This window comes from Engystomops pustulosus, chromosome 2, assembly GCF_040894005.1.
Source record: "Engystomops pustulosus chromosome 2, aEngPut4.maternal, whole genome shotgun sequence".
Classification (NCBI taxonomy): domain Eukaryota; kingdom Metazoa; phylum Chordata; class Amphibia; order Anura; family Leptodactylidae; genus Engystomops; species Engystomops pustulosus.
Genome location: NC_092412.1, coordinates 133,848,130 through 133,864,039, shown reverse-complemented (window position 1 = coordinate 133,864,039; position 15,910 = coordinate 133,848,130). Strand labels below are relative to the sequence as shown.

Below are 15,910 nucleotides of genomic sequence, written 5' to 3'. Positions count from 1 at the left end.
CACATTCAATTTTTACATTATCATGTAGGACTCCCATGATTTTTTAAGAAGTGCATCAGACTTCATATCCATAGGAGCAGTTAATTGTCCTGCATCCTGGATGTGGAGATCAGTTTTTTTAAACAACTTTGGTTATTAAAGGGAAATACTCTTTCTTAGCCCCCCAAAGAATTCTTCCTCAACTGATTTAGGTTCAATGACTTCTTCTATAATCAACGTATCTCGTACCGCTTTTAATAGACTTTGTAACTCTTCAAAAGGAAAAAGATATCGAGTACAGGTACTGTCATCTTAAATATCATAGGGGGTCTCTTCATCCCAAGACTCTTCAGGATTACTGCAGTTTTTATGGGTCAAGTGTCTCAAACAACAATTGATCACCGCGGTGCATCCTCAATCTATATTCCTTCCACTGGTTACGAAAGTGCAAGAGTTACCTGTATTTTAGCAATTCGGATGGATGGCACTAAAGTCACACCTTTAATCATTACGAAGGGCAAGAAGGAAAAATCGAACGTGTTTCAGGTGTTTTTATCCTTGAAACTGAAAAGGCCTGGGGCATGCAAGCAGTTATAAGGAAGTGGGTCGATTTAATGTTTCCCCTTGTTATGCGAGGGAGCCAAAGAGGTCTGCTAATCTGGGATGCCGCCAGCACACACCGTGCTAAAGACATGAAGAAATTTCTTCATGAAAGAAGAATAGATTCCATAATGATTCCAGCAGGAATGACGGCCTATCTCCAGACACTTGACATTGCAATAAATAAGCCATTCAAGGACAATTTGCGCATGGAAATTAAGGACTACATGGAAAATAGAATGGAGCGAAACCAGCGTGGAAACTTCGTGAAGCCTAAACTACAAGAGGTTGTGACATGGGTGAAATATTCATGGGATAGAATTACTGACGGATGCGTTACAAATGCGCTACGAGCAGGCTATCTTGAGAAGAAGTCCTCCTTTAAAGAAAGTGCCATTGGTAAACATGAGAGACTGGGGCCAAATGGAGTCAAAAGAAATGGAATTACAAAGAAGTCACCACGAAATTCAGGATTTGGAAGGTTATGATGATGTTCCAGAAGACGATGATATGACTGTATATGAATAATACTGATAGTGGTAACAAAGTCTTGATGGAATTCAAAGTTTGGACAGTTAAAGGATGTACCACAAGTTAATAACAATTTAAGTAAAAAAAAGCTTGTTTTTTGTTCATAACTACTGGAACCAGTAAATGAACCATATATGTACATTCTTTTGTGGCTGGTTATGCTAATGTATGTGATATGTCTACAGTTTATTAATAAATGTTAATTTTTGTTCAACAAGAAATGTCAATTCTTGTTCATGAAAAAATAAGACATCCCCCTGAAAATAAGACATAGTGCCTCTTTAGGAGCAAAAATTAATATAAAGACACTGTCTTATTTTCGGAAAAACAGGGTATGTACCCATTTTGCACAAAATAGTGATGAAGATAGTAGTATATTTATGAATACTGTTTATGCACAAACATCGAAGTAAAAAGAAACATCTGCTTTAAAGAATTGTCTATGGTCTATATTGTTGGACATTATTCATTGACAGGCCATACGTAATGCATTGCAATGGAGAGAGAAGGGGTCACCCCTCTCCATCGCAGCTGCCGTATGCCCGCCCGGCCGTAGCCGGGAGGACATATGTCAGTGTAAATGCAGCCTTACACATTTATTCTTTTCCATTTTATATACAAGTTCCTGAATTTTACAAGTGTTATTAAAAGGGGTTTGCCCATGAAAAGATTATTTTTAGCCCATACATTTATAATTTTACTCAGTTTTATTGCCATTTTAGCTCCTATCAGTCAGTGATGGTCAGTGTAAGATTCCAGATTGTGGGCGAAGAGTCTCTAAGCAAACACATTATGATCCCTGTAGTACTGTGAAATACAGTGTGCTGAAAAGGTGGTTAGATTATCAGAGTACAAGGTTTATATACACTTTCATTTACCTTCTGAACATTGTACTAGTATCCGACACACAGAGAGATGAGATTATGAGTTCCATGAGATGCATATTACACACAAAGACAGTGTCAGCTCGGCTACATATCTGCTCTATCACACTATCCCAAATAAAGAACTTATCTGCCTATAGCGTGTTGCTCTTAGCTCTCCTCATGCTGTGCTGTTTTCCGGCAGAAAGTTTGTGTGTGTAAGATCGTCCTGGAATGCAAAGGTGGGGGCCCACTGCAGGAAGCAGAGAAGAGCACAGCTCCACAGCCGCAGACAAGATAGCTGCCAACCCTAAAGTCAGAAGATACAGGGTCAGAAACCAGGGGCAACTGAAATTGTGTACATCAGGACTGAGAGAGACAGGTTGGAATTAATGTGAAATGTTGTATTTATTTATTTTTTTTAAATAACCATGAATTAGAGAATGTGTTATTATGTTATTCTGAGTACATTTAAGAAACTTGTCTTTGTGGGAATACCTCTTTAAGTAAAAAATAAGCAGCAACCATCTAGCTAATGAAAAGTTTAATCTCCATTAGCTTATTACCTATACCAATGACTGATCTAGCGATGATGGATGCGAAATGTTTCAAGACTTCTCTGCCATACCTTTTTCAAGAAACTGCAGGGGTAACTGCTACCAAGAAACAAGTTGACACAAAAGAAAATAAAAATAAATGACAAGTTGAAACTGGTACATATTTTATTGCCATGTTCTTAAAAATAAGGCACTGAGAAAATTTGATATATATTATATATCAAGAGTAGATTTAAGCTATACAGGTAGGGCCCAATTAAATTTTCTTTTTTAATGGAAGGAATTCTTTAATATCTTGGATCTGCCTCTGTTTAACAAACAAATTTGAGTTACATATCTAATAGTCAAAATTGTTATCGTAATGGTCAACGATTGGTAATCATTCAGTCGATGGATGAAAACATACAATATTGCAAAAGTCAGAAGTTGAAATACAATTTGCATTTCAATATGTAAAGCATGGCTTTTCAACAGATCTAGGCCAGCTTTCTGTAACTAAAGTAATAAGGTAGACAATACTTGAATCTGGCCATATATCTCTTCAATGAAGCAAGACAACCTCCAGATTCTGTAGTACAAGAAACTTTAAGACATGATGAATGCAGTGAACAAACAGCAGCATAGAAAGTGGAGAGTCTACTCAGTCCTCATAGTTTTATAATGTAGTACCCTACTCTTGTGCACAGGGTTTGGGGTCTGTGGAAAACACACTCCTGGGATGGCTTGGAATCAGAGGGCTGAAATGAATGAAGACAAAAAGAAAATATGAATCGTAATATAAACAAAAGGTCAGCCGTGCATGTAAAATGGACAGTGTAGAAAGCCAGCAGTGGATAGGAATCTCACAAATGAAATTATGACATTTATGTATTCAGAAACATTTTACAAGCGCCTTTATTTAGAAATGATTGTAAAAGCAGAAAATCAAAGATCCAGGCAGTGACAGTAGAGGTCACTGCAGAACACACATGTTTATATTGATCACCACCAACACCATATAAATTAACCACATTCTATTTCCATATGATCATCACAGAAATATAACAAGGTCTTTACTGCGTGCTTTGGAGAAAGCTGCCAAGATGCTTGCAAATACAACATCTGGAGATTGGGAAGCATCCACTGCTGTGTGGATTCCATGCTTTTGATAGTAGTCCACCAATGGTGCAGTCATAGTGTGATAGGCATCCAGTCGGGATTTCAGAGTAGCCTCATTGTCATCAGAACGTTTTATCAAAGGCTCACCGGTCACCTGTGAATGAATTTGAGAATGAACAGGATGGGTTAGGAGGGCAACTTTCACAATCTATTGTAACTAGCAGACAGAACAACACACTATCAAAAACCAACAGTGAATAGAAGTATTCAAGAATGCGTTGCCACTTCTTGATTCACAACAGTTGCGGGATGGGGTTAGACAAGCCATCCTCAAAATATTCCAGGTGTGACTTACATACATCAGATATTTAAAGTAGAGTAGAGCGGAGCAATTAAAAAAAAAAAAGGCCCAACCTCTAAAGCATCAAATACTGACAATAGGTATAGCCCATCTACGTCCTCCCTGCAAAAAGCACTCCTTCAAGTTGGTGTAAAAAGGTGTAAAAGTTTATCACAAATTGCAGTTAACTGGGGCTTGCATGTTGCATTTAATCATAAAACAATATATATTGGATAAAACCAATAGGGTTTGAAAGGCTGCATTGCATACTCACATCATCTTTCATGTGCTCTTTAGGAGGATTGAATTCCTCATGGTATGAACGTCCACTTGACTGGTGGATCAGCCTGCATCAAAAGAGAAGGAACATAAAATTTAAAAGATTTTTTAACATAAATAATTTCAGCTACTATCTAGCTTTGAAGATGAAAAGATATGGAAAATCTGAAGGGTCAAACATAGAGATACGGAGTAATGGGTCAGGACAAGTGGTTTATGTTGCTTTAGGCTAAAAGTATACGTCTGTGCTCGATATACGATGCAGCAAGTCTTGTTCGTACTCACGATTACAGTTCACTGCTGCCTTTATGAGATATCACTATGATGCACAGACTGAGCCTTAGGCCCGTTCTACACTCGCAACGCATGCTGCCACAGCCCAAACACCGCAAACCAGGGCTGAACTCAGCATGTCAGTGCACTCCCTGTTTGCAGCGTTCAGGCCGTGCGATTCGGGCAGCATGCGTTGCGAGTGTGACGCGAGTTCATCGCATCACACTCGCAAGTGTGGAACGGCCCTTAAGGTTCTTTTACACAAGCTTATCCTCAAAAAGGCGATTAGTGACCATTAGTAAGAAATTAGTAAAATGTGTCTGTTACCTTCCACAGATTCTACGCACAAGCAAAGAGTCATCGATGCAAAATTCAATAACTGAATCCAGCTTCTCTTGTCTTTTTTCAAGAAGATCATCAAGCTACGGTAGTATATAAAAAAAAAAAAAAACAACTAAAAATAACATTCAATCATAGAAAGACCTGCATTCTGGAAATGTTGTAATGTATATTGTGTGTGATTTACATGGTCTTAAAGGGATAGCAAAACATAGAAATTAAATGATAAATACATGTGACCGAACAGTCCAGCAGCTTGCAGCACTTTTTTTTTTCTCCCATGCTAAAAAGACAAACTAACAGTCTTGAAAAATGTATGTAGAGGACCGGAGGGATAATTTCCCACCAAGGTATTCTTTTGTGGATTTTCTGTTCTTTTACTGATGGTTGTAGCACAAATGCAGAAAGGTAAACTGTAAGGAACATTACTCGGAGATACATTGTAATGTGCAGATGTGCCTAGAGAAATAAGGATGTCTGTCTAAGCTTTTTGTTTAACCCTACAGGGTTAGGCAGTACCTGTGAGACTTCCTTCCATATACAGTGACACTCATTTAGCTAATTTGTTAATTACTCTTTACTTGTTGTTTACTGCGGGGCATTGCTAACTGGTATAGTTTACAAAACTTTACAATAAAAAAAAATTAAGTGCTTTTTAATTTTAAGATTAATAAAATTAAGTGCTTTTAGGATCTTTGGAGCCATTAACGCAACTGGATAAGAAGAATTTAGTACAAAATCTTTATGACCTTTTTTTTTATGCAATAAGAACAGTTACATCATTCTGTGACTGCAACTGTCCAAGTAATTCCCTACCTGCATACTTGTTATTTTTAAAAACCCTCAATAGCACTGAATAAGCGAAGTAACCAATACTTCATATGGTACACATAATTAATCTTTATTAATCACACAGTCATACACAATGACCAGAAAAAAAGTATTTAAAAATACCCGATACACATAAAAAACCAACAGACAGTGTGATAATATCTGGACTGGGAGTTATCATATACCAAATCTGTAGCAAGGTCCTGGTAACACATCCTAAATATCACAGCAGCAATTACACATTTTAGGGGAACACAAAAGACTAAATACACAAAGTCTAGTCTAATACTCTAAATTACCCCAAATTATTTTAAGCCAGCTGTGACACAACCACAATACCAACCAGAGGCCATACTCCACAAGTCCAGTACCACACGGTCGGAACACCCCCATGTATATTTCGCACCCTGCTTGGTTAACTATAAGCACATTTTGAAAAGGCGTGGGGTGTAATTTTATGGTGAAAGATCTAAATGAATTATGTGATATTAGGGGTTTTCAGCGACGTACAAGCTAGCCCCTATGGATAGGATGGGGGCTAACTTGCTTATAGGTGGGGGTCTCAGTGACCATTGTACCCCTGCCCTGCCCCAAGATGAAGTGAGCAGCTGGTCGCACACACTGCTCCATTCATCTCTATGGTGCTGACAGAGATAGACAAGCATTCGGCCATCTGTCAGTAGCATAGAGCTAAATAGAGCAGCATGTACTTACGGCTGCTCACTTAATCTCGGGGTACAACATGGGGATACCACCATCACAAATTAGCAAAGTAGCCAGTATTACGTGGATAGTGGCTAACTGGAGAACCCCTTTAAGGGCTCATGCACACAACTCACGGACAATAGAGCAGATCCCATTTCTGGCCAGACTACAGGTGCACCCACCACTATGTCTACCAGTCTAAACTGGCCTAACAGAAAGTAACAATAGCTCTTCCTCCTCACATCTGTTCATTTCTGTATATGACCAGAACAAGGGTGCATCCTCTACACCCAGAGGAGCTTCTACCATCGCTATAGAGAGATATTCTTTACTGTAACAGCAGTGAGCCTTTCTTAAGCACAAAAATATCATAGTTATGGGATAAAAACATTTCTTTTATCTTACAGGTTGGTCTTGAAAGACCTGCTTCTTTTCCCAACCTACACTATGATCTAAATTGAAAAATAAGCAAAATACAAAGGCATGTCAATCAGACAAATTACCATTTCTGCTTGTTTGACAGTGCGAGGAAATCCATCTAGCAGAAATCCCTTTTTACAAGGTGGTGTATCCAGATTCTTCTCAATCAGCTCTACCACCATTTCATCACTGACCTAAAAACAGAGGGAAAAAAAATGTATTATTAATAATCATCATTGATGCATCTCAAAGATGTTACACGTATATATGTATACCAGATCAGGACATACTTACTAGTTTTCCAGCATCCATTGTGGCCTTCAAGCGTTTGCCCAATTCAGACCCTGAAGCCACCATAGCTCTTAACATATCACCTGTGGCAAGGTGACACACGCAGTACTTTTCTGCCAGTTTAGGAGCCTAGCAATATAAAGAAATGTGCAAAATAAAACATAATATAATGGCCCGTTCACAATGGCAAGCAGCTAAGCATAAATTATGTGCATCAATCAGTTCGGAGTGGTGATGCCGCTTGTGAATAAGCAGTGAGAGAGGAGCTGTGCCATCAGCACCTCTCTCTAGTCCCTGAGCAGTGACTGCATATTGTAAGCACTGGCTACTCCTACAGTAGTATATACCTACATACAAAAGGAGACAGACTTCAACGAACTATATCCAAAATAAAATAATTAAAAGGGGTATTTTGGGGCTGGATACACCAGGAGTAGTATCAGCAGAGTTCCTAAGGGAAAGGCTGTTACAAATTAATATAGGCTAATAGGCGTGATAAAGGGATTCCTTAAATGTTTATTTCACACATGTATTATTGTACAGTATGCAGCTTATTGTATTTATGAAGCAATCCATTTATAGCCCTGCGTGGCGACCTAAGAGTGTAAGGGATGTATGCTGAATATGCCATAAATAATGTAGAACCCTGGCTGGGATGGGGGTGGGGGGAATGTTTTTTTCTCTTTTATTGTTGTATGTTTTTTAAAAATTGAAAACAAATAAAGAAATATCTGATTTTAAAAAAAAGGGGCATTTCGGGAACGTGAACGTCTGATACAAAAACCCATAATGCTATAAATAAATGAATACTCAATGTGTCAGTGCGTAATCCGAATCCGTCGGGTTGTTCGACGCCCGCCCCCTGGATTTTGGCGCATTGGCGCCGGCTTACACGCGACACAATCCCTGATGCGATACGGATCGGAAATCGCCAGAATATCCAACCAAAGTGCCGCCGCAGGACCCTTGTAAATGAGCCCCAATGTGTCTGCTTAGAGAGTCCCCGACCACACCCTGGGATTTTGCACTGACCAGCCTAGGGAGTAATACAGCAATAAAACTGAGTAAAATTGTAAATTAAGGGGTTAAAATGATTTTTTATTGTGTTTACATCACTAGGGGATTGAGATGTGAGAATTTTCTTTCTGAGAAAACGCCTTTAAGCAATGAGGTACTAAAGCTGTATGCAAATGAATCATTAACATATTCAGCTTATTCATGAGTGGGAAGTACAGCCACATCCCCAGTGCATGCTTGATTGACAGCCTGTATAATGAGGTGACTCCTGATGTTGGCTCCTCTCTATACTTCCTGGTGCTGCAGGCCACGCCCCCTGTGGCCTGTGTGTGAATTGAACTGCTCCAGGATGCAGCCATGTGTATAGCAGAACATGTCAGGCACTTGTGTAGCTGGCGTCTGCGCCTCACACACACACACGTGTATAAGAGAAGACAGCACGTCAGACACTTGTGGAGCTGGCGTCTGCGCCTCACACACGTGTATAAGAGAAGACAGCACGTCAGGCACTTGTGTAGCTGGCGTCTGCGCCTCACACACACACGCGTATAACAGAAGACAGCACGTCAGGCACTTGTGTAGCTGGCGTCTGCGCCTCACACACACACACGCGTATAACAGAAGTCAGCACGTCAGGCACTTGTGTAGCTGGCGTCTGCGCCTCACACACACACACGCGTATAACAGAAGACAGCACGTCAGGCACTTGTGTAGCTGGCGTCTGCGCCTCACACACACACGCGTATAACAGAAGACAGCACGTCAGGCACTTGTGTAGCTGGCGTCTGCGCCTCACACACACACGCGTATAACAGAAGACAGCACGTCAGGCACTTGTGTAGCTGGCGTCTGCGCCTCACACACACACGCGTATAACAGAAGACAGCACGTCAGGCACTTGTGTAGCTGGCGTCTGCGCCTCACACACACACGCGTATAACAGAAGACAGCACGTCAGGCACTTGTGTAGCTGGTGTCTGCGCCTCACACATGTGTATAGCAGGGCATGTCAGGCACTTGTGTAGCTGGTGTCTGTGCCTCACACATGTGTATGGCAGAGCATGTCAGGCACTTGTGTAGCTGGTGTCTGTGCCTCACACATGTGTATAGCAGAACATGTCAGGCACTTGTGTTGCTGATGTCTGTGTCTCACACATGTTTAGGTGAACATACCATGTCATCAGGTAGAGCACATAGACCAGCAATGCTTTACTACACATTACACAGACATGAGCAGGGGAGAAGGGAGGGGGAAACATCATTTTCTCTCTTTTATGTCATAAAACAGCCTAAAGGAAACTAAATACAGAAGGTGACGTGTTCCTTCATGTACTAGAGGCAGCCTGTGTTAGTTACATTGACATACACTGAACTACATAAATAGGGAAACCCTTCAATGGTTTGGCTTGTATAATACGATGCACTTAGGGGGCAGGGAAAAAAAGGGTTTCTGGTGTGCCAGGCGTTTCTGGGTATTTTGCATACCACTGTCAGACAGGTTGTACTGTGGCATTGTATGATACATAGCACCCTAATACAGGTCACTAAATGGTAACATTTCATTGACGTCCACGACACGCTACTGCCATACATGAGACGTGCACTGTGGAGTTCCCTCCCCTATACGAGTCTCCAAAGCAGCACTCCGTCATGGCATAGTCACACTACACCGCGACCATCCAGACACAGGCGGCGCTACCGTCTATGAAGCTCTCCTGCTGCGCCTCAGTAATCACATAGTCTTTAAACAAGTTATCCTGCCATCCAATCACAGGGCTCCACGTCACTACACAGCGTCCAGCAGACTAGGTGGAAGGTAGAGGACGCGCAGGGTGCCCTGCTAGGTAGAGCCTGCAGTGACATGGGGTCCTTCACTTCCTTACCTGTGTGCCCTTGCCAGCTCCTGGTGGCCCCAGTAAGATGGCTCTTATCCCGTCCATTACTGAGCTCCGTTCCGTGCCTTCCCTGGGAGCCATGTTTCAAGCAAAAGAGCTGTCACCTTCTAACCTACTACTCACGCCGAAGGTATACCACACCCACTCTAACATCCCATTGGCTGTTGCATGTAGGCAGTTCTTTTTGGATTATGGCTATTGGCTAATATGTCTGCCTATCATGGACCATATTTAGCCAATTAGCGGCCATTGGAGGATATTCAGGTAATGGGATGTGCTGAGACGGCGGGAAGCGGAAGGTCATGAAGCGATCCTGATAGCCGGAGAACATGTGGCTACCAGTGGGCGTGGTTTGGTCTTAACTATTGAATTCTGTGGCTGTAGAATGCAGAAGGATGCAAAGAGATACCCTGTAGGCTCACTGCTACACGCTGACATGTAGTTGCAGGATATAACTGGTAACATATAGCAGAAATTCAACTCCTATTCCTGTGCAGCAGGCTGCATTAACCCCTTAACGACTTGGCCTTTTTTGTTTTTTTCACTTCCATTTTTCACTCACCAACTTCAAAAATCTATAACTTTTTTATTTTTCCACATAAAGAGCTGTGTGATTGCTTATTTTCTGCGTAACAAATTGCACTTCGTAGTGATGGTATTTAATATTCCATGGCGTGTACTAGGAAGCGGGGAAAAAAATTCCAAATGAAGTAAAAATGGTGAAAAACCACATTTGCAACGTTTTCTTGTGGGCTTGGATTTTACAGCTTTCACTCTGCGTCCCAAATGACATGTCTACTTTATTCTTTGGGTCGGTGAGATCACGTGGATACCAAATTTGTATAGGTTTTATAATGTTTTCATACATTTAAAAAAATTTAAAACATTTTTTATTTTGCCATCTTCTGGCGCTAATAACTTTTTCATACTTTGGTGTACGGAGCTGTGGGTAGTGAATTTTGATGGCGTTTTCATTGCTATAATTTTTGGGACTGTGCGACCTTTTGATCACTTTTTATAAATTTTTTTATATTTTTGAAAATGGCAAAGAAATGCCATTTGGAAAAGCGAAAAGCCTTTGGACGCTATTTTCCATTACGGGGTTAAACGCAGTGAAAAACCGTTATTATATTTTGATAGATCGGACATTTTCGGACGCGGCGATACCTGATATGTTTATGATTTTTACTGTTTATTTATATTTATATCAGTTCTAGGAAAAGGGGGGTGATTTAAATTTTTAGTTTTTTTTTTTTAGTTTTTTTTTATTTTTACTTTTACTATTTTTCAGACTTCCTAGGGTACTTTAACCCTTGGTTGTCTGATCGATCTTACCATATACTGCCATACTACATTATGGCAGTATATGTGGATTTTAGTCCCCATTCATTACAATGTGCAATTAGCACATTGTAATGCATGGGTTAAAACGAAATAGCCTCGGGTATTTGGAACACCCGAGGCTACCATGGCGACGGATCACCGCTCCCTGTGACGTCATCCTTTTGAAGCCGCCAAAGGGTTAAAATGAATCAAAAACGAGCAGTGGCCCGTATAATACAAGTTATACTAGTATGGTGGCTAGTTGTAGGGGCGAGTTATACTAGTATGGTATGGCACCATGCCACTACATCTAGCCACCATACTAGTATAACTTGTATTATACGGGTCACTGCTCGTTTTTGATTCATTTTAACTCTTTGATGTGGAGCTTTTGCAGCCATACTTAGCATCAAGACTGCATAACCCACTACATTACTTTATTCCCCTGATGAGTGCGTCACACGATGTACGAAACGCGTAGGGATTACATATTAGGGACTAACAGGGTCTGAAAGGGACAGTACTGGGACCGTCCTTGTCAGGGCGGGAGCAATATTGCGGGATCAGGATACAAAGCGATTGTAGGGCTTAATAGGTCCTGTACCTCCAGAACAGTACCGCTGAACCAGGAGACGGAGCATCGAAGACTGATGAGATCCACCCTATTATTCCTTACTGTCCGGATTAATGTTGGTCCGTGGTTTTGAGATGGTGCACCGTGTCATATGCTATACAGGAAAGCACTAAGGCATGGTGAGGTATTACTGGGGACTGTGTCAGACGAGACTTATTGGAGGTCTGAACGAGCTCCCTTTCTGATGTGTTTTTGCTGACTAGATGGTTGATGCGCATACTATTGTGGTTCACTGTGAACTTATTTTATCAGTAATTATTAAAAGTTGCAAATTAAGGTGGAAGATAAGGATTTGGTCACCTACAACCAAGCTTTCTGTATTTATGTCCAGGGTGACGTCTAGTTCACGTTCCTGGATGTACATATTCACTCTCAACTGCTGTCACTGTTGAAAACTGTACATGGTGACAGCAGTGTGGGAGCCTGACTGTAACACCTGGGATTGACAATTGTCATTGTCCCAGCTGCTTAACCCTTTAGGTGCTTCTGTTAAATATGACCGTGTCGTCAATTGGGCTTCTGTATGTGCCACCGGTCCCGTTCAAACCTAATTCCCCTCCCCCTTCCCGTGCTGGTTTCGGCTTCGAGTCTCAGAGTGGGACAGTAAAAGAAATTTGTAAAAAAAAAAAAAAAGTAATAAAAGTCCCATAAATGGCCCACGTATAAAAAAAAAAAAAAAAAAAAAAAAGTTAAAATTGGCACACAAACTGTACGTACAACATATCTCTACGTAAAATAAAATCATTACTAAGTCTGTACGGTAAACAGTAAATAAATTATTTAAAAAAAAAATGCCAAAAAATTTTTGTGCATCCAACCAAACAAAAAAAAAAGCAATAGAAAGTGATCAAAAAGGCATATTTACACCACAATAATTCCATTAAAAATTAAACTGATCACACAGAAAATAAGCCCCAATACAGCTCAATCAACGAAAAAATGCCTCCAAATGCATTTTTATAAAATGTGTATAAAACAAAAAATAATAGTTAACCCCTAGCCAACCAAGGACGAAAATGCATGTTCAAATAATTGGGGCACATTTACTTACCCGTCCCGTTGACGCCGCCGATACGGATGTCCGAAGAGGATTCGGAGCTGCCGCGATTCACTAAGATCGTGCATCCAATTTCCTGAATGTGTCGCTTCCCCCGCTGAGGTCCGCCGGAGTTCGCCTTCTTCCTGGTGCATGTGAGTTCTGATCTTGCGACACAATTTTGTTTTTCTGTTCAATAAACTTTTATTAAAAGTAATTAGTGTCAACATACATAGACTTGTCATTGAGTCACAGTGAGATTTCAGAATATAAGCTTTCAAGGCATATACACACATAACTTTGGCTTGTCTAGCATTACATTCGCAGTACAAAATGAATTCCGCACTTCTCAAGCCGCTAATTATACCTAGATAATACTTGTCTCCTTTAGTGCAATGAGCAAGGAAACCGGAAAGAAAATCTATGTTACTAAACATTATTAACAACTCGAACCACACTAAACACTTACGACGCGGGGGACCATAGGAAAACACATAGCGGAATACAGAGGGGAAGGGGGTATAGATAGGAAGGGGAAGGCACACCGGGAAAGAGGGAATGTTAAGAAGAAAAAGGGAAAATTTCTCACTCACTTAGGCCATGCACCCTCCACCTGCTTCTATCCACGTGGCAAATTCTGCCGAACTGCGGAAGTCGATCCATGGGGACCAGACTCTGGTGTATTTTTCTATCTGAGAGTCCGCCAGTCCCTCCACAGCTCTCATCTCCTCCATTCTCATAATATGATTTAAGGCTTCCGCCCACTGGGCCCTTGAGGGACTTGCACTTGATTTCCATAGTCTGGGGATAATCTGTCGAGTGGCGGCAATGCAATGTCTCAGAAAACCTTTCTTTATCACAGAGATAGAGCCAGGGATCATAGATAATAGCCCAATCTCTGGGCTCGGTACAACCGAGTCCGACCATAATTTATTGTAAAGTGCAAAGACCGCCTCCCACAGACCACTCACCCCAGGGCAAGACCACCAAATATGTAACATGGAACCCCGTTCCCTGGCACATCTCCAACACAATTTTGTTTTTAAATTCCGCGGGTTGTCCGAATCAGTCGGGTTGTCCAACGTCCACGCCCCTGATTTGTGTCGCATGCAAGCTGGCGCCGATGCGCCACAATCCGATTGTGTGCGCAAAAAAACCGGGGCAATTCAGGGCAAAACGGTAAAAAAGTCGGAAAACCCGTCGAAAATGCAGTGTTCGAACCCTTAGTAAATGTGCCCCATTGGGTAGTTTCCGCTCCTGGATGTGAATTTTTGTCCTGCATGAAACTGTAACCGTGACAACTGTAAGTGGTGACGGTGTGCTAGACCCCGGCTGTATGCAGGCGGCACGGTCAAACATGACCGTCGCTTCTAAAGATGGTGGTTTGTTCAAGTCCAAAGCGGGACAGTAAAAAATTGTAAAAGAAAAAAAAAAGTGATAAAAATGTATGCAAATAAAAGAATAAAATAAAAAACTAAAAGTCCCTTAACCCCTTCCCGACATTTGACGTAATAGTACTGCATGGCGGGAGGTGCGTTCCTGCAAAATGCAGTATTATTACGTCAAGCTTCTGGCGCCGGCTCCTGAATGGAGCCGGTGCCAGAAGCTGCGGGTGTCGGCTATATATTATAGCCGACTCCTGCCTCTAACACCCGAGATCGGAGATTTCTCCGATCGCGGGTGTTAACCCCTAACGTGTCAGAGGCATTTAAATCTAATCTGAAGGGAATCGGAGTCCCCCGCGGCGCTTACCGGGGGGGTCCGCTGCTCCGATCGCAGCCCCGGGACTGCCGGTGCCCGGGGCTGCGAGATCTTCCTCCAGAAGCCGGGTCCCTGCCTTCTGGCAGGACCCGGCTGTAAGACACTGGGCATGCGCAGCATGCTCAGTGTCTTACATTGCACAGTGCAATACATCTGTATTGCACTGTGTAACCTGTAAAATAGCTTGAACAAGTGATCAGAAGATCACTTGTTCAAGCTTAGATGTCATTAACTGTAAAAAAAAGTTAAAACAATAAAGGTTTTTTAAAATAAAAATAAATAATAAAAGAAAGTGAAAGTCCCCCCAAACACCACATTTCCCTGTACACAAGTAATAAAGTATAAAAAACACTAAATCACAAAAAAAAAACACTTATTTGGTATCACCGCGTCCGTAACAATCTGTACAATAAATCCTAATCATAATTGGACCCTCTAGGTCAGTGATGGCGAACTTTTTAGAGACTGGGTGCCCAAACTACAACCAAAACACACTTATTTATTGCAAAGTGCCAGCACGGAAATTTAAGTAGTAATTTATTGCTACCTGTTCAATCATATTGGCCAACAAAACAGTTGAAAGAATAAGGGCAAATTTTGACAAATGTTGTAGCATCTCGCTATGGTTCCCCTGTACAGGAACAAATGTGGGGCCTAGAGGAGCTCTAAAGATAATCCTCACCTTTCCACATGGTCTACCTCTTCCTGCAGTCCCAAGCAATCAAGAATGTGTTTCTTTAAAATAGCACTGAGAGCATCATTTCTGGAGTCTCCTGGGACTGCAGGCTGATTCTTTGAATTCTATGTTGATGGCTTGGTGCCCAAAGAAAGGGCTCCGAGTGCCACCTCTGGCACCCGTGCCATAGGTTCGCCATCACTGCTCTAGGTGAACGTGGTAAAAAAAAAACCCCAAAACTTGCCAAAAATTAAAACTTTTTATCAAATTGCTTTACAAAAAATGTTCTAAAAAGTGATGCGAAAAAGTTACAAGCGCCAAAATGATACCACTGAAAAGAACAACTTGTCACGCCAGAAATAAGCTCACAACCAGCTCCGTCAACCAAAAAATGCTATAGTTATGCTGCTATAAAAATGGCAATACTAAAACAAATGCAATTTTTTCTATTCTAGTCTTTCT

General features: G+C 41.3%; 1 protein-coding gene across 2 annotated transcripts; it reads right to left on the bottom strand.

Moving 5' to 3' along the window:
- Positions 1-2,677: 2,677 nt before the first annotated feature.
- Positions 2,678-10,166, bottom strand: AK2 (adenylate kinase 2). Of its 2 annotated transcripts, XM_072136551.1 has the most exons (7): positions 10,007-10,165; positions 7,110-7,235; positions 6,899-7,009; positions 4,848-4,942; positions 4,243-4,315; positions 3,587-3,782; positions 2,678-3,267 (listed from the first exon to the last, which is right to left on the bottom strand). In XM_072136551.1, exons 1-7 carry the CDS (start codon positions 10,097-10,099, stop codon positions 3,260-3,262), a joined length of 702 nt encoding a protein of 233 aa, XP_071992652.1. In that variant the 5' UTR covers positions 10,100-10,165; the 3' UTR covers positions 2,678-3,259. The 2 variants fall into 2 exon arrangements, with proteins under 2 accessions (XP_071992652.1, XP_071992651.1); XM_072136550.1 differs by lacking the exon at positions 2,678-3,267 and having other exon boundaries at positions 3,409-3,782; positions 10,007-10,166.
- Between the last annotated feature and the right edge of the window lie 5,744 nt (positions 10,167-15,910).